Here is a 19,127-nt window from a genome sequence, read left to right as displayed (position 1 = left end):
TTCTGTGAGAGGGTAGTCGAGGCAGCGGAATTATGTTTTAAGTTGAGCTAATGGAAAATTTGCCATCATGTGCTAAAAAGGTATAATGGAAAACTATATCCTAACTGGGAATAATACAAACTAGCAATTATGTAACAACTAGACCTGCTAGACACTAAAAAATAATATACTGTGTGGCAAAATGGTAGATTGCAATGATGATCTCACTTGGTATACCAAAATGTTACATGATCTGCACAATGGAAACTGCCAATGATCAGTAAAGTGGGAATAATGCAATCAACCAATGATGTGGTAGGTGGTAAGTATACCACAGAAACACATGCAAGTTACTCAGGATACATGCAATATCTCCAGGGGTCCACATGTACACTTAAGTTCCTTTATTGCTTGTAGTTCCAGGGTTGCAGTTACTCTTACAGACACGTTGGGGAGGACACTCACCGGTCCATCCTCGGGCACTCACAGCTCAGGTCTAACTGACATTCATAGAACATACATACATCACATTCACCCAACATTCTCTGAGCTGTCATTCATCCACGTGCACCAACATTCCACCAACAGCAGGCAAAAAGGACCAATGACAAGCACTAGATATAACACACCTCCCCCTCTTCCACAACACGCACAGACCATTCACGCTAAATAGAACAGTGGTTACATTGGAAGCAGGCAATTATATACTAACTTGGCCAAATGTAAATTGGCAACATTCCACCAACAGCAGGCAAAAAGGACCAATGACAAGCACTAGATATAACACACCTCCCCCTCTCCCACAACACACACAGACTATTCACGCTAAATATAACAGTGGTTACATTGGAAGCAAGCAATTATATACTAACTTGGCCAAATGTAAATTGGCAATGATTTGCTAGAAGGATTCAAATATACATGCATACAAACTCTGTGGAAGAATAATATTGATTGAACTATGTGGTGCCTAATGGCGGCTTTGACACTCCGATTCATACGTCAGATTTCCTTAAGATGTCCTGCACAGACAATGGAGTGTTATTTTACTGGCATGTGTCTGTAAAAAAAGGAATGAATAGCATCATATTTCAAGCTTCACATGAACTCCATTAGATATGTCCATCCCACATCATTACACAGGTCTCAACATAAGAATACAGATAATTCCCAACCACTTGCTCTATCACCAGATCCATGGCCATCAGGTACCCACAGACGAATAAGTATGTAACAGTACAAATAACGCAGAATAAAAACAAAGGAGACACCAGGTATAAAAGGCAGGTAAAAAGGAAGAAGAAGCATGTCAAAGAGTCCTCTTCCATCTATTGCGAGGATGGCATTTTGTAGACAGGACAATCTTGAAATTCGTTGCCAATCAATTGTTGCTCCTAGGCCTTAACTGAAAGTAAAAACAGGCAAAGAGATGTGAGATCTAGTAATGTTGGAGAAGATTAAGAAGTGTTTTTAGCAGTGGAATTGCATTTAAATGATGTACACTAACTCATCCATTCATATGTTTGCTAGGTTAAGAGTGATATGCAATATCAATTCTCTGACATTGTTTTTTAGCACTGGGATATCATAAAATCGTACGGTACATTAGCATCTTTCAGCATAAGTCCCTTTGTATGCAGTGATTACTGCTGCGTGAATGTATTCGATTTAACTCCACTTGAATTTCTTGAAAGTGTACTGCTAGAGATGGTGAGTACTTTGGCTGTAGGAACAAGTCGTCAGACAAATGCATTTAATTCATCTTCCTGTATTCGCTAGGTGGATGGTGTCTTCTAACATCTTTGTAAACAAGAGTATGTCGTTTTTCAGGTGGGAGGGATAGTCATGAACCTTCTGTTGGGCTGAAAGTGCAGAATCTTTCGAGATAGTGACAGTGTGAACATGGGAGCATTTGCTAGTGATAGAAGGGTTGCAGACTCTCTGCTATGAATCCATTGAGGGAGTCCTTTAAAGATTGATAGAGGCTCCTCTCTTCAGCATTACCTGTTGCATGTTTTTGACAAGGTACTCAACAGAATGCTTGCTGGGACAGCTTGACTTTCAGGTATCTTCTCAAGAGCAGTTTGTTTGGCTGTGCCGTAGTTGATGGCTTGAGTGTGTTTCAGTGCTTTGTGTGCAGAATTCCTGTGGACCTGTTCTTATGGTTTTTACAATCATATACCTTGTGGAGTATTGCCTGCACTATGTTTATTTATTTGATTTGATCTATTTAACATTTGTATAGCATGCCAAACCCATAGGCATCATGGCGCTGGTTACATAAATAAGGCACAGATAGATCCAAACAGCGTTATGCAGCAACACGGGCAGACAGTTAAATAGGGATGGCGGGGTTAAACTGAAGTTCCTTCCTTGCTGTAGACAGTTCGGAATGACTTTTGCAGGCATTGCGGACCTTTGGTCTAAGAGCCCTTATAAGTGGTGTTGAAGGAAGTGAATACTTTACAAACTCCAATAGCTAGTAGTGGGGTTCTTCTTGTGAGGGGTTCTTATGCTTGTGTCTTTAAAACCCAGGTGTGACTGCTTCATCTTATACTCCGTGCTACTGCTAAAATGATTCTTTGGAAATCTTCTTGTGGACCCTTGTTTGTGTAGATTAACGAATGAGGGGAGCTCAGTTTGTACACTACGATTCATTGGGAGGGATGCTCTTTCTCCTCCACCCCTCACTAAACAGCTCTTGGAGACACCCTTTATTATGATCACATTCCATAAGCAAATGCAATAATGTGTGTTTCACAAACTTATTTTGAGTAATGTAACAAAGCACACTATAACATAATGTGATGCAAAATAAGATAACATAACACCTCATAACAAAACATATTACAGAAAGTAGCATAACATAGCATTTTGTTTAGAAGATGTGGCCTTACCAATGGTGTATGTAGCAGAGAATCCTTTCATCTGTACAGTCGGGTCACTGTGGAACACGAGCAGCATAGTGTTCCCACTGGAAACCACTGTGGGGATTGCAATGGAGCCACAATATCGGCCTATAAGTGGGGATTTGTCTGTGCCACCATTGTAGATTAAAAGGTAGTCGATACGGCAATACGTAGAGTCTGGCTCTAAGTTAAAATCAGCGAAGGTCAATGAAATCTGCATTACGACACAGAAAGGAAAAGAAATATTATTGAAGACCTGTGTTGTGACTTTGTGGTCTATCACCAGAGTTGACGAGGCCATTTCTTTGTGTCTCTCTCAGTACAGGAGTAAATAATGCAGAACTGGGGCTCACCTTGTTCCCTGCTGGGGCCCAAAGGTGATATCCACAATCCATGTTAGATGGGTAATCATGGGGATAGTTTTCAGATGTGACATTCCCTGAAGGAGTGGTGTATGCATGGGCACAATATTCTGTAAAGCAAAGAGAACTATCACTTTCATTGTTATGAAATATTACTGTTCCATACCCTCTCATGGAGCACTTGTGTGTGAATTTTTATCAGCAGTAGCTAAGCACCACACTTTCACCATGACCTAAATAAGATGAACTCTAGGGCCTAATCGCGGGTTGGGCGGAGTGGTAAAAATGCAGCAGTAATACTATTACTGCCACATTACCGCCCCACCCAATACCGAGCTTGGTTTGAAAGTTGGAAGATTCACCTCCAGCTTTGAGCTGGAGATAAATATGCTGACTTTCTGCCCATTTTCGGTGCAACTTGCACCGCATAGAGTCCTAAGGACACTTAATAAAATGGGATTTACAGCCTTGCCACAACTTGGGATCCCGCGCTAATACTGGACCGAGTTATGGAAGCGCTATTTGCATTGGGTGGTATCATGGCGGATTTACCGCCAGGATACCGACCAACTTGTGATAACCCCCATAGTATGCAGTGTAGTTGCAAGCAATCTATATATCCATCCAACCATCCATCACTCACTCTCTCCCTTAGGACGTAGGCTGCACAAGGAGCTTTTTTAATGATTAGCAGCAATTTCTTTCTGCCTTCCAATGCACATATTCTTGGAAAACATTTTTGAACATCTGTCTTCAGTCCATTGTGCCCGACCGAATACATTTGTTGCATGTTTCAGCACTACAGAACTATTTTCTTAATACACATAACACTATTGCCCTAATTACAGTTTTGTTGGTATCCCGCTCATAATTCCAGTGAGATACCAGCAAAACTGCCTAACCATTTCTGCCGCCAGATAGCCAGGTATTACCAGGATATTACAGGCAACAGAGATGCCTGTAAGTTCCCATTCAATGGGACTCCATGGGCCTCATTCCGAGTTTGGAGGTAATCATGGCGCCATTAGCTCCATGACTACCTCCAATACCGGTACCGAGTCCGCCCTGGTTCAATGGGGACTTACCGGTCTACTCCGACTTTTGCGGGACCAGTAAGTCCCCATTGAAAAAGCCACTCCCCTTTCCCATTTGAGCCCCCATAGGGCTCAATGGGAAGGCGCTAATAACGGTACCGCAATTTTCGGTACCATCATTAGCTCAAAAGTCCCTTAACGGGTCCCGTCCTTAATGTCTGGTAAAACCAGGCATTAAGGAAGGGACCCGCTAAGGGTACTCGGAATAGGGCGCAAAGGGGTTACCGGCACTGGTGTCCTTACCAGTGCCCGGTATCCCTTTGCGCCCAACTCGTATTGAGGCCCCATGAATTGGATTGAATTGGTAGTACCGTGCTGGTGATTCCGGCATTTATTTTTGCCGGTAGGGGCCTGAACTCCTGGCAGGTCAGACATGCAGATAGTTTACTGCCCCCACAGGCAAACCTGTGTTTACCCAGACCATAGAAAATGCTGGTGCCAGAATTAATAGCATTTCTTCTGGACCAGGGACCTTATAATGAGTCTATTGGCATTGCTAAAGAAATGATCAACCATGAGATAAAGTTATAGTAATAATTCTGGAGGATTCTTTCATGAAAGGTATTGATGAATAGGGATGGTGGGGTTAATGTCATTCTTCCAATAACTGTGAGACAATAAAGAGAAAGACTCATACTGTTCTGGTAGTAGGCATTGAACCCGCTGGATGTGATGGCGCCATTGCTGATGAACTGAAGCAGCATTGCATTCCCAGATGACACCACTGGGGGCATGCTTCCATTCCCACACACCTTGTTCAACAAAATGGGTGCATCACTGGTGATTCCATCATAAACTGTCACATAGTCAGACTTGCAGTTTGGGGAGGACTCAATATCGAAGGCATGAAATGTAAGTAATATCTGGAAGAGAAGGTGAGGGAATTAGGTTTGACAATACCAGCCTGTCTTTGAGTCACCCTCATCATCGGGCTAATAGCTCTCTGTTTTCTTTACTAACAAACTGGATGAGTTCAGTGAACTTCTGAGAGATCTTGTTTAACTAACCTTGCTCAGCAATTTCTGCAGCCTTACCTGGTAGCCAGGGGTTCGCATCAGATAAGAACAGTTGGCATTGTTTGGGTACTGGGATGGGTAGTTAGTAGAATTCACAAATCCATAGCCGGCATTGGAGATAGTGCGGCACATGCCTACAGAAAGGAATGAAGATCCTTTCAGGAGGTGGTCTTATCACAGCTCTTTACCAGTAGATAATGCCTTAAAAATACCAAGGATGTCCAAAGTTCATTCCCATTGTCAATTGTAGCATTCCAGAATATGCATCATTCAAACCAACCATAAATATGAAAAACTTCCTTCTACAAAGTACATTATGAAAAGCACAGAGCAAAATGTGCCAAAAACCACAAGGTGGAGGCAGGGTAGAATAACATGTCAGAACAAGGGTGAGGTTGGTATCACATGGAAGGACGGATACTGGGAATTTATGGAAGGTGAAAAGCATGGCATCAAATGAGTTCATAGTTTGCGGAGATAGGAGGAGAGGATATCAATATTTTTATTTAGTTATTTATTGTGCCTTTAGTCATACATAGACTTTTTTACACAGTTCCTTTAGATTTAAAAAAGAGAAAAAAGAAATACAAAGTAAAAACACTAAATAGATAAGAAGATTAGCTGAGAAGTGGTATTCATTTTCTCTTACAAGGATAGTCTTATACGGTGTATTTCATTTAGCAATTTCAGAAGCTATATAGATAAGAAGATTTCCTTACCAGATGACAGCCTATGCCAGAATCCTTGGGTGTTTAGCCTCCCAATATGGTGGACAAATCTAGAAAATTATTTTGCTCTTGCTGGGAATGTGGCTGTACAAGTTATTAGAAGGTGTCTTATATCTTGGATATACCCTTCGCTACATTGATCGCATTCCCTTTCTTTGTTTTCTAAATGTTGCCATATTCTCATAGTTTTCATTTGTTTTCACCAAATCTAGGCGAAAGTGCAGTAGTCCGGCACGCCATTGGGGTATGGCAATGCATATTTACTTGGCTTCTCACACAAGCTGAATTTTTTTGCGCTTTTAAAATTGAAAAAAGATGATCTAGTTGTGATCCAATCAGTTCTCAGTAAGGCTTACTTTGCTTTTTCTGGATTCAAGATCAAGATTTTGCTTGATACTTCGCAGTTCAAGTGGATTTGGGCAACATCTCTTTGTAATTTAGACAAGAATTCACTTTTGTCAGAAACTATATGATCTTTTATATTTTTGTACAAAGAGTGTTTGCATGGGTCTAAGATGGATTTATAAATGAGTAGTACTTTTCAATCGAACTGTGAGCGAAGTTTGGCCATTGATGATCAGCCAATAGTTTCTTCCTTGTGACAGGAGTAGGGCTTGTAGCATGGCTTCGCTATAACGGATGTTGCGTGTTATTCTCTGGGTTTGGGACCAATGTCAATACTTATTGTTTAGATCTTTAATTTTGCCTATCAAGGTTTTTTTAATCTAGGCCTTCTTTTCTAAGTGCTTGTGTACTTTTATTGAACTGTTTTTTTTGTATACGTTTCTTTGTCAGAAGAATGCAGATAAAATGTTGATCTTAAGATTCTTTTTCATTTGTCGGCGATCTAGGTCCCATAAAAAGTCAACATGAGGTTATGAGTGTGCATATGGTTAATGCTAAAGCTTTCGAGACAGAAACAAGCCTTTAGGGATTTGTGGTCACTGTGTTTTATGTATACAACTTTAAATTGTGTACAGTGATGGAAAAGTTCAGCCAATACCATGATGTAATCGGTTGTGCACTCAGCCTTTTCATTAGACCATATGGACGAAGGAAGAAGGTCATTACCCACATTGCCATTAAGGATCATGAGATTCCAATCGGAGAATAGAGTGTCCCAAAATTCTTCATTAGATCTATTACTACTGCATTGAAGTTCCCACCCAGCATAATAAGATCATTGCAAGGGTAATGTATACTTCAGTGAGAATAGTAGAAAGTGCATCAAGAAAAGGTACAATACCCTTAATTGACGGGTTTCAATAAATGTTAATTTAGATCGGACCTCTTATAGTTTCTCCCCATTTAATCACACATCTTACAACAAGGATCCCTGGAATGTCACAGCTCAAGCAGCTGATTGCATATCCTATACTGTTTCGAATCACTATCAGATGTTCCCATGATGGCCTATCACCATTTGGACGTACAGCGAGTTGATTTATTATTGTAAAACTATCAACTTGAACATTTTACATGAGCCATGTTTCTTGGAAAAAGACGAGGTCCTGGTCGCTGAAAATCATATTGCTCGTATCATTGTCCCTAAATGATGAGCGGCATCCTGCGTGCCAGTTTAAGATTGTGAGTTCTTTTTTCCCCTACAGTGAGTCCTCATTGGCATGGAGCCTTTGAAGGACTTCTGTCAAATTGTTGTGCAGAAGAGTCCAAAGTTTCGATTTCTCATTGGTCGTGGCGATTTTGCCAGAAGCTTGCAATGAAGTGTTTGTACGATCCGGCGAATGGGTCTGATTTGAACTTGTATTATGTGTACCTGTTGCAGTAACATTGCGTCTACATTTTGGTTCCGTCTGTCAAGTACTACAATAACCACGCTCTTCAATTCCCCTGCGCACTTAAGCAGGGCATTCATTCCTTCATTTGTCTTTAGAATTAATTCTGCTATATATTTGCATTTTTCATGAAGGAATGAAATGCATTCTATGTCTTTACTTCAGAAAAGATATAGATCAGGTATTTTTTTAGTGTACAATATGTTACTGCCATTAAGTGCTTTTTATCTTGTAATTTGAGCTGTTTGCCTTAAGCATAATTTGGGTGCCGCAAAGGGTTTGTTAATAGCAGATAGTTGAGTCATATACTCCATGGTAGGACCGGCCATTTGTGCTCTGTTCATATTATCCAGAGAGGGATCAACAGGTACTAAAGAGGCCTGTGAGAGATTTGTTTTCGAATTTTCCGCCTTTCAGCGATTCTTTTTGCAAAAGATGGTGGCTAGTCAAAGCGGTTTTAGCAAAGCTTTGTGTTCGACCCTCTGCTCCATGGTTTGGCAACCAGTACTAATCTATAGTTTTAAGTCTGTTTGCTAGGAAGTGGTTGCTTTGGAATTGTGTCCAATGTGTTTGCTATATTTTTCCTTTCTTTCAGTGTGTCCAGTTGGTATCCCTTCAAAATATCTCCACCAAAAATATTGCCGTACATATGGCCGTTTGTCTCGCCATGGGCAATATTTTTGGGGGGGATAATTTGTGGGAGCAGGGGTTGCAGGGGTGTCCCCCGCACATTTTAAAATAATGCAGGGTTTGCGGGGGTGTCCCCCGCAGGGTCCATGGGTCAATATCACCGCAAAAATATGGTATCCACGGGAACGTCACTCAGCCTGTTCTGACCTCGAACCCTTCCCTGGAGTCTACTCGACTGGAGACTGGGCCTGAAACACAGGATTGGTAGAGTGTAACTCCCTATTGTCTCTGTGTGCTTGAACCCCTTCTTCCCCGGGGTAGAACCCTTCCCTTTGATCCACAGCTCACCTTGTTTTCTTGGAAAGTGTGCTCTCCATCCTGCTTTCAGTGCAGGGGCACGTTGATTGATGCGGGCTCGTTGCTGCCTAGTTACTTCACTGGCAAGAATCCGACAGGTAAGTATAATGAGTCTTTTAAACGGTTCTCTAACTTCTTTCCTTTTCTTCCTTAGATGATGGCTGGCGTCCGGGGATGGCGACGTGCTGCTGAGATGAGTAGCGCTGAAGGTGAGAGAGCGCGCGATGCGCGTTGCGGCCCTTTAGTATTTGTATTGAACTGAGTTCTTTTTCTGTGTCATTTAGGTGCCGTGACGTTTTCAGCGCGGATGCCGGTTATGAAGAAGAAATGCGGTGAGTAAGCGCGGTGTGTGCCGCCTCTAGATGTTTCCACGCTAACCTGGAGTGTCTTTTCCCTCTTGCAGATGGAGAGGTTCCGGAGACAGTGTTCCCCCAGAGCGGCTGGGATTCAGGTAAGCCTTTGAAGCTCATACAGTCTTGCTGAATGCTTACTAATGCCTTTTTTCTGTTCTTTTCCCTTTTCCTTAAGAAGCAGCATGCCGGGATGGGAATGACACTGCCGAAGATGCCCGCAGAACAGAAGAAGCGATGAATGATGGGCAGAAGCGCCGCAAGGTAAGGCTGTTCCTAACGGTGTTCGTGTTCTTGCAGGAGCTGAGCACAGAATAAAGATGCAGGCCTACTGGAGACCGATCCGAACACGGTGAGTGTCACGCTGCAGGTGCAGAAAACACAAAGCATGTTTCTCAGCCTGGGTGTAGCTTAAATAGTCTCTGGGTATCCCAGGTGTCTCTGGGCTGAACCACACCCAAAAGACTAGACTGCACATGCAGTTCTGGGAACCGAAATATGTGGGGGCATCCATCTTGTCCCCAACAATGCACTACAAGTCAAATCCCCAATGTTATCCTATGGGAGTGAGTGAGTCTGGTGCCACAAGCGCCAAGTCTGACTCCAAGTGGGTCTTTGGAGGGATGGAGAGGGCCTTGAGGGCCATGTAGGTGATTGTGGCCTGGCTCCAGCCTGACATCTTGGAGGGCTGGGGACATGAGGGGCAGGAATCAAGCCAGCACTCCCCCCCAAGGTCCCTCTCAAGGTGGCTCTTCTGTCTGGTTTGTTTGGATGGTTTTGATGAAATCGTCTAAGCAAGCGAGGTGCATGGATGTACTCGCAAGGCTCCCATGTCCTGTCTTGTGGACCATACCCCTTCCAGTCTACTAAGTAGTATAATTTGGATCTGACGTACTTTGAATCCAGGATGTCCTTGACTTCGAATTCTGGCTCCCCGACGACTACTACTGGCTGCGGTGGTGTTGCTACCCGGGTCCCAGGTTGAACAGGTTTAAGGAGAGACACGTGGAACACAGGATGAATCTGCATGTTTGACGGCAGAGCTAGTCTGACCGCCACAGGATTTATCACGGAGGTAACGGTGAATGGACCCAGGTATCTTGGACGGAAAGTTCGGGTTCCTTTAATGGACACGTTTTTAGATGCCAGCCAGACTTTGTCTCCCACTTGGTAGTTGGGGGCCTTTGTTAGGTGTTGATCAGCAAACCTCTTTTGGCGATTCTTAGCTTGAAGTAGGTGTTCAACTGCCCTTTTAAAGGTTTGAGAAATGGTCGTGTGCAAGGTTTTGACTGCTGGCATTTCCAGGGTTGTAGGAACATCCAACTCAGAAGTACGCGGGTGCCTGCCATACATGCTATAAAAGGGTGTGTAGGGAATTATTATAAGCATATTCAGCTATCCATAATAGGTAGAACCAGCTTCCTTCTGCTTGGTGTAACATGAAACACAGATAGTGCTTGAGTGTCTGATTTGTCCTTTCAGTTTGACCATCCGTTTGGGGATGGTGACTGGTTGTTAGCCGAATGTCGATCTGGGCCATAGAGCAGCATTTTCTCCAGAAGTTAGATACAAATTGAGGACCTCGGTCTGAGACTAAAACTGAAGGAAACCCATGGAGCCGTACGATGCCTTCAAGAAATACCTTTGCCAGAGTGGAAGCATTTGGGAGCCCCTTAAGAGGAATGAAATGTGCCTTTTTTGAAAATAGGTCCACGACCACAAGAATAGTGTTAAACCCTTGACTGGGTGGTAAATCAGTAATAAAATCGAGGGACAACGTGTGCAAGGGGGCTGGTGGGATTTCCAATAATTGTAATAGCCCAGCCGGTTTCTGCTTGGATGACTTGTTTTGAGCACACACTTCACAAGATAGGATGAATTGGATAATGTCTTTACGCCACATGGGCCACCAATAATTTCGTTTTACCTTGGCTAGGGTTTTAGCGATTCCGGGGTGGCCCTCGATCAAGGAATCATGATAACCGGACATGATTTGTTTTGCCCGTAGTCCTTGGTTTGGTAAGAATAAACAATTCCTGAAGTAGGGCAACTGATATTTTATCATGTAATGTTCTCCTTGTGCACTCCACGCTTGTAATTGCTCCGGACTCATCAGGTTTTGGATTTCTTCATGTAATTCTTTCTGAGTTATGGTTGCTGTGATTCCTAGGAGCTTGTCACTAGGGATGATTGCTATTGGGTCAGGGGTCTTATACCCTTGCTCTTCCACCCCCATACGGGAAAGGGCATCGGCCTTCCCATTTTTCACCCCTGGTCGAAATGTAATCACGTAGTCTTATTCAGCAAAAAAAAGAGCCCAACGTAGTTGTCGTGAGGATTGGGCCTTTGCCGTTTTTAGGTACTGGAGGTTCCGGTTGTCAGTTATTATGGTGATTGTGTGTCTGGCGCCCGAGAGGTAGTGCCGACATGCCTTAAAGGCTGACTTAATGGCCAGGAGTTCTTTGTCTGTGAGAGCGTAATTGATTACAGGAGGTGTGAATTTACGCGACCAGAAGGCAACAGGGTGTAACGGGCCCGTTTCGGGGTCCTTTTGTGAGAGGACGGCTCCCATAGCCATGCTTGAGAAATCCGTTTCCACCAGGTATGGGAGATCAGGGAGAGGGTGGCATAAGATTGGGGCAGATGTGAATCTTGCTTTGAGTTCCTGGAAAGCTTCCTTTCTTTTTTCCACTGGAACTTTTTGCTGCTTTTCCTTAGCAATGACGTGATGGGATGCACAATTTGCGAAAATCCTGGGATGAACTGGCAGTAGAAGTTTGCAAAACCCAGCATACTTTGAACCCCCTTGAATGAATTTGGGGATGACCAGTTCAGGATAGCTTCTACCTTGTGTACATCCATTCGGATTCCATTCGGGCTGAGAATAAAGCCCAGGAATTCCACCTCGGAGATGCGGAATGAGCACTTTTCGAGCTTGGCGTAGAGCTGGTATTGATGGAGTTTCTCCAATCCAGATCGGACGTGTCTACCGTGGTCCTGCTTTGATGCAGAATATACTAGAATATTGTCGATGTACACTAGAGCACAGACATCAATCAATTCCCGTAGGACATCGTTCATGAAGTATTGAAATGCTGCAGGCGCGTTGCAAAGGCCAAATGGCATTACTTGATATTCGTACAAGCCATATTTGGTGCGAAAAGCGGTTTTCCATTCGTCCCCCTGTTTTACGCTAACAAGGTGATATGCCCCCCTCAAGTCTAGTTTTGTGTAGATTTGGGCATCTTTGACTTGATCAAGCAATTCAGGGATCAGTGGCAGGGGGTAGCGTTTTTTTACGGTAATCTGGTTCAGTGCGCGATAGTCGATGCATGTTCTCCAGTCCCCCTCCTTTTTTGGTACGGGGAATAGAGGCCTGGCTGCTGGAGACTTCGAGGGACGGATGAACCCGTTGGCCAGGTATTGGTCAAGATAGGCCTTCAGGTGCTTGTTTTCTGGTTCCGTGAGTGCGTAGATTCACCCACAAGGGATTTGTGCGCCAGGTATCAGGTCGATTTGGCAATCGTATGTTTTATGCGGTGGCAGGGTATTAGTCTGTTCTTTCTGAAAGACATCTTGAAAGTCCTGGTATTCACTTGGTAGGGTGCCGATTGCCACAGTCGCAAGCGTGGAGGTTCTGGTGTCTATTGGTTGTTTCTCTCGGCGATAACATGTGTGGGCGCAAGTCTCAGGAAAGGCCAAGTCTTTTGCTCGCCAATCGATTCGAGGATTGTGAGCTACCAACCATGGCATTCCCAAATTCAACCGGAACTGTGGTGCCTTAATGAGGTCGAAAACGATAGATTCTTGGTGTCCATCCTGGCACAGAAGGGTCAAAGCTGAAGTGCATTGGGATACTGGACCAGAAGCTATTTCCGTGCCGTTGACAGTGGTAACAGTGTCAGTGGTTGATTTAGGGCGTAACGGAAGCCCCATCTTTGCTGCAAGATCCTGGTCGATGAAATTCCCAACGGCTCCACTGTCAATGTACGCTCTTACTGCGTGCATCCGAGATGGTTGTTGGGGATTGATCAAGACCACCGATAGGGAAAAATGGGAGGTCTGTAGTTCACTTTCTTGGCTCGACAAGTGGACCCCTATACTTGCCGGGCTGGGCAGTTTTCCAATTCCTCGATGGTATCTTCCTTGTCCGTGGCTCATACAGTCCTCCTCGGTGGCTTCACAGTGCACTCTTTAAGGAAATGACCTGACCTTCCACAGTACATTCATAACTGCTGCTGTCTCCTTTTATCCCTTTCTGCTTTAGTCAAGGGGGATCTGACCCCCCTCCCCCGATTTGCATTGGTTCTCCTGAACCTTCCATTGTGCAAGCAATATTGCCATTTGAACGCACATACATAGGGCGAGGGTCCGGTCTGGTTCGATCTGCTCTTCGGTCCTGCAACCTATGATCCAGCTGAACAATAAGGTCAATTAATTCTGAGCAGTCTTTCGGGGGGGTTCACTACTTGTGTGAGAACATCCTTGAGCTCCCCCCGCAACTCCCGATGAAATAATTTGGTTCTCTTCTCCACTGGCCATTCTGCTTCAACTACGAGTCTATTGAACGTGGCTGTGTATGTTAATAGGTCTATATTCCCTTGGCGTACGGACAGAAGTTCGTTGTCTAATGCCTGCCCATGAGTACGACGGGCGAACAGCTTTTTCATCTTCTGCTGAAAGCCCCTGAAGTCATGCAGCTAAGGATCGTCTTGGGCGACAAAGGGTACAGGCCAGTCCACTGCGCTACCACTCAGGTAGGATAGCACAAAAGCGGCCCGTGATTGGTCATTCGGAAAGGCCCCTGGTCTACAAACGAAGTGCAGGCGGCACTGGTTCATGAACGTTGCAAACCTCTTGGGATCCCCCGTAAATTGTTCAGGTGGGGCCAAGGGAACTGCCCCAGGAAGGGTTATCTGAACGGGATTGGCTGATGGTGCTGGCATCGAGGGCACGCTTCCTGGTAATGGTGCATGCCCTGCTTGTGATTAGAGAAGTTGGCGGCTTAAATCATTAGTGCGTTCTTTGGCTACTATCAGCTCTCTCCTCACGGTGTTCGTCTCCTGCCTGGCTGCATGTACTTCGGAAAGTAGCTGCCCCAACATGTGGGCTAACTGGTCGGTGTGTGACATTTCCATGACACCCACATGGATTTTGATGTGAGGCTTTGTGTTCTGTAACGCTCACCTGGTATCCACGGGGACGTCACTCAGCCTGTTCTGACCTCTTACGACCTTGAACCCTTCCCTGGAGTCTACTCGACTGGAGACTGGGCCTGAAACACAGGATTGGTAGAGTTTAACTCCCTATTGTCTCTGTGTGCTTGAACCCATTCTTCCCCGGGGTCCAACCCTTCCCTTTGATCCACAGCTCACCTTGTTTTCTTGGAAAGTGTGCTCTCGTCCTGCTTTCAGCGCAGAGGCGTGTTGATTGATGCGGGCTCGTTGCTGCCTAGTTACTTCACTGGCAAGAGTCCGACAGGTAAGTATAATGAGTCTTTTAAACAGTTCTCTAACTTCATTCCTTTCCTTCCTTAGATGTTGGCTGGCGTCCGGGGATGGCGACGTGCTGCTGAGATGAGTAGTGCTGAAGGTGAGTGATTGAACTGAGTTCTTTTTCTGTGTCTTTTAGGTGCCGCAACATTTTCAGCGTGGATGCCGGTTATGAAGAAGAAATGCAGTGAGTAAGCACGGTATGCGGCGCCTCTAGATGTTTCCACGCTAACCTGGAGTGTCTTTTCCCTCTTGCAGATGGATGAGAGGTTCCGGAGACAGAGTTCCCCCAGAGCGGCTGGGATTCAGGTAAGCGTTTGAAGCTCATACAGTCTTTAAAAATAAGCAAAGATTTGCTGAATGCTTACTAATGCCTTTATCTGTTCTTTTCCCTTTTCCTTAGGAAGCAGCGTGCCCGGATGGGAATGACACCGCCGAAGATGCCCGCAGAACAGAAGAAGCGATGAATGATGGGCAGAAGTGCCGCAAGGTAAGGCTGTTCCTAAAGGTGTTCTTGTTCTTGCAGGAGCTGAGCGCAGAATAAAGATGCAGGCCTACTGGAGACCGATCCGAACACGGTGAGTGTCACGCTGCAGGTGCAGAAAACACAAAGCATGTTTCCAATCCTGGGCGTGGCTTAAATAGTCTCTGGGTATCCCAGGTGTCTCTGGGCTGGACCACACCCAAAAAACTAGACTGCACATGCAGTTTTGGGAACTGAAATATGTGGGGGCATCCATCTTGTCCCCATCAATGCACTACAAGTCCAATCCCCAATGTTATCCTATGGGAGTGAGTGAGTCTGGTGCCACAAGCGCTAAGTCTGACTCCAAGTGGGTCTTTGAGGGCCATGTAGGTGATCGTGGCCTGGCTCCAGCCTGAGATCTTGGAGGGCGGGGGACATGAGGGGCAGGAATCATTACAGGATATTAACACATGGAACCGTCCAGTTCTGTGATCTTGTTTAGAGCATTGAAGAAGTTTTACTTGCTTGATTTTTTTCTGTTTCTTTGGTTTCAATTTATCACAATATGTTACAGTGTCATCTGCATCATCCTCTGTGATCTTTTTATGTTTTCTGTTTCCTTTTTCTTTCCTTCTTTTCATTGCTGATTATTTGTAGTGGATTCATCATCAGCTTTATCTGGATTTTGTTTTTTAAACTCATCTTTCCTTTTGTTTTCATTCATGATGGCTGTGATTTGTATGGGATTTTGAGCTGAACAGTTGTTATCGAGGGTATGCTCGCCAACCTTACCTAGTTCTTGCCGGTCTACCATTTGGGCCAATCCCAGGAACTCTTCCATCCCCAAAGCGAGTAGCTGGGTATGGTCGCCATAGAATGGTGTATCCTGGTTTAATACTGCATCTTCCTTCTCATTGTCATTTGGCCTTATTGACTGTACTAATGGTGATTTAAGATTGTTGTGAGAATTAATGTAATTTCACAGATCATTTAAAATAGTTGTGTGTTCATGTGCGATGAATTGCAACAAATCAATAGTGTTTTGCTTGAGTGTTTAAGGCTGAGCTTAAGCCCACCAGAGAGGACTCAAAACTGCCAACTTCTTTGGATAGTTCTATTAATATTCTTGCGTACATGTGTACTTCCTTTTTTAGAGATTCAAACACGTTAACGAGGACATTAAGTACAAAGCTTAATGCTTTTAAGGTGGTATCTTGTGGAGGATCTGTTGAAGCTTGGCGTTGTGGGGTGGTGTTGCACTTCTGTGATGGATGTGCTCTCCCTCGTACATTTGTGCTTCCACCAGGTGGGGCAAAGTGAATATTTTGCAGTGTTATTTGAATGGGGAGGACTTGATCACCAGTGGTTTGATAAGAGAGCCTCTCATGGGGGGCATTGTGTGTTTCTTTAAGTATCTCTTCAAATGTGTATTCTCAAGCAATGAAGGCCTATCATCAGCTGAGTCACTGCCTTTGTCTAAGACCGCCATGCGGATCGAATGTAAAACTGCCGTTGTGATAATCGGTAGAACGGATTTGGGCATATTTCTTGAAATATTTTGTATCTCACAAGTTGGATCGAATTCAGGCGATCTGAGATTGTCCTTCATTGAGGTGCTTCTTAGATTCTACATGATAAGTGGTAAGAAAGGATTTTTCAAGTTGTTTTACCACCATGCTTGCATTTCCCTCCCTTTAAGTTCTTTTTATGTAATTCCGCACTAGGTTTTTAAAAAACACGCGCAAGAGTTTGTATCTGCGTTGTATTGCAACAGTCAGAGAAGTGCCTTCATCACTCTATCACTTACCCGAGAAAGACATTTTCAAGATTTTGATGCTGCTCCAGATCTGATTCAGTTCAGTCAGTAGATTGCGTCGCCAGGTGTATGGGCGGGGCGACGTTCGCAGCGGGCCGTCCGGCTCTCCGAGGAACACGACAAACACAGCCAACACACTTGCAGCACTCCACTGCGCTTTGCTTGTGTTGGAGATTATGTAGCAAAGTCCGCCTTGACAAAGGCAATAGAGGAAAGACTTGGTCTGTAAGCACATCCACAGTGGAAGAAAGAGCCTCCTTGCAGCCATAGCCAACACACTCGCAGCACTCCGCTGTGCTTCGCTTGTGTTGGAGATTATGTACCAAAGTTCGCCTTCACAAAGGCAATGGAGGAAAGACTTGGTCCGTTAGCACATCCACAGTGAAAGAAAGAGCCTCCTTGCAACCACAGCCAACACATTCACAGCAGTCCCGGTTTAAATGGGAGCAGGGGGTGTACAGATATAAATTGAGGAGATGGTGATGTGATCATATGGGAAAACCTGACGATAGAATAGTATGGGCAGACAGAATGGTGAGGTAAAGGATGGGCAGATGGAACTCAATAGAGGACAGGACACTGGCATACATTAGAAAGAATGCATAATAGGATTAACAGGATGTAGATTATGCAGATCTCACATTGGAGCAGGTGATTCTTAGAAAATACAGGCAACAGGAATTCTGGGGTAACATGGCAGAAATAGATGGTGGAAATAATATTTGTTGAATCTTTTTGGATAACATGAAGAGAAAGGATGTTGGAATAATATAAATGATGCCGATGTCGCTTGGATCAGAGGATACTGTGATGAAATAGGAGAGGATAATTGGATATTGTTTTCTGAATGGAAACCAAGGTAACAAGGGAGGGGAAATTATGAGATTGCATGGGATTAGAGGGTATTGGGATTAAATAGAAAAGGTGATGTGGGATAGCACTGTAAAGATATGGCATGATGGGATGCTGTGGGAAGAGCTGAGTTACTGTGTAACAAATCTGCCGCAGTTTTGGACTGGACTAAATCTTCACTTTCTGTGTATTACAGAAACATGGATTCTGCCTCACAATATTACTGTTGCTGCCTCCCTAACCACATCTTTGACCTCGTCCGTCCATGTACCCCGTGCCACTGGTCATGGAGGGGGCACTGACATACTTTAGCGTTCTTCCCTGTCTGCTATCTCTTCTCCTATTGCTCTTCCATCCCATCCCTCATTTGAATTTATCTACAAAATCTTCTGTAAGCCTTTTCCTATCTCATTCATCGTTGTGTATCGCCCCCCTGGTTCTGTTGACTCCTTTAGCAAAGACATTGATAATATTTTGTCTCACATCTTGCCTACTCCTACTCCCGTTGTACTAATAGGTACTTTAATCTCCATTTATCGTTAATCCACTATACCATTCCTTTTCTCACAGTTCTTTACTCCCACTTTTTCCCATCATATTTCTCTAACCTCTCATTATTGTCGTTTTCATCTTCACAACATCCATAAGGCTCACCCATTTCTCACATCTCTAGCATCCAAGCTCTTAATATCATCTTTAATCTTTTCTCAACTTGTCTACTGTTCTACTGCTCTGTTTGGACTCTCCAATTCTTGTCTTGCTCCTTTTAGATCAGTCTTTAATTCTTCTATTTGCCTACTGTGTCTTCTCAATATCGGGATTCTATTTCTTCCTCTCTCACAGCACTTGGCTGTCTGCCATTGCACTCTCATATTACATTTTATTTTCTCTGTCTTGTCTTCAAATCTCTCCATGGTCTTGCCCCTAGCTACCTTGCTGAACTCATATCCTTTTACACCCCCTCTCGCTCTCTTCGGTGTTCCTCTCAGTTCAGACTTCTAGATCCTCACCACCCTGTGCTCAGTCTCATTTTCGATCTTTTCAACTTCTGGCCCCCTTCATCGGAATGTTCTTTCACTTTCTCTACGTTCTATCACTGTCTACTCTCTCTTTCGTGGTTCATTAAATTCTCAACTACTTCAACATTCCTGAGTGATCGCTTCCTGGACCTAACTGTTTTTTCACGGATGCTGGGATTAGATGGTAGAAGAGGGTACTTGGTTCTCATAGACTTATGCTATGATAGTATGGGAAAAGAGGATGTGTGAGAGCATGGGAAG

General features: G+C 44.2%; 1 protein-coding gene across 2 annotated transcripts in view; it reads right to left on the bottom strand.

Moving 5' to 3' along the window:
- Positions 1 to 360: 360 nt before the first annotated feature.
- LOC138503497 (astacin-like metalloendopeptidase) overlaps positions 361 to 19,127 on the bottom strand; it is a 194,988-nt gene continuing 176,221 nt past the window's right edge. Inside the window, exons 10-14 of one of the 2 annotated variants that reach the window (XM_069623277.1) lie at positions 5,379 to 5,494; positions 4,982 to 5,207; positions 3,242 to 3,360; positions 2,877 to 3,102; positions 361 to 1,384 (exon numbers count right to left, since the gene is read on the bottom strand). In XM_069623277.1, the coding sequence (XP_069479378.1) occupies positions 1,374 to 1,384; positions 2,877 to 3,102; positions 3,242 to 3,360; positions 4,982 to 5,207; positions 5,379 to 5,494 (698 nt within the window). In that variant the 3' untranslated portion in view covers positions 361 to 1,373. Of the gene's footprint in view, positions 1,385 to 2,876; positions 3,103 to 3,241; positions 3,361 to 4,981; positions 5,208 to 5,378; positions 5,495 to 19,127 lie in introns of those variants that run through there. The other variant, XM_069623278.1, reaches the window with a different exon arrangement.

This window comes from Ambystoma mexicanum, chromosome 11 (genome assembly GCF_040938575.1).
Source record: "Ambystoma mexicanum isolate Mex_15411 chromosome 11, UKY_AmexF1_1, whole genome shotgun sequence".
Taxonomy (NCBI): Eukaryota; Metazoa; Chordata; class Amphibia; order Caudata; family Ambystomatidae; genus Ambystoma; species Ambystoma mexicanum.
Note: the sequence above shows the minus strand (reverse complement) of the source record. Positions and strands in the feature narration are given on the sequence as shown.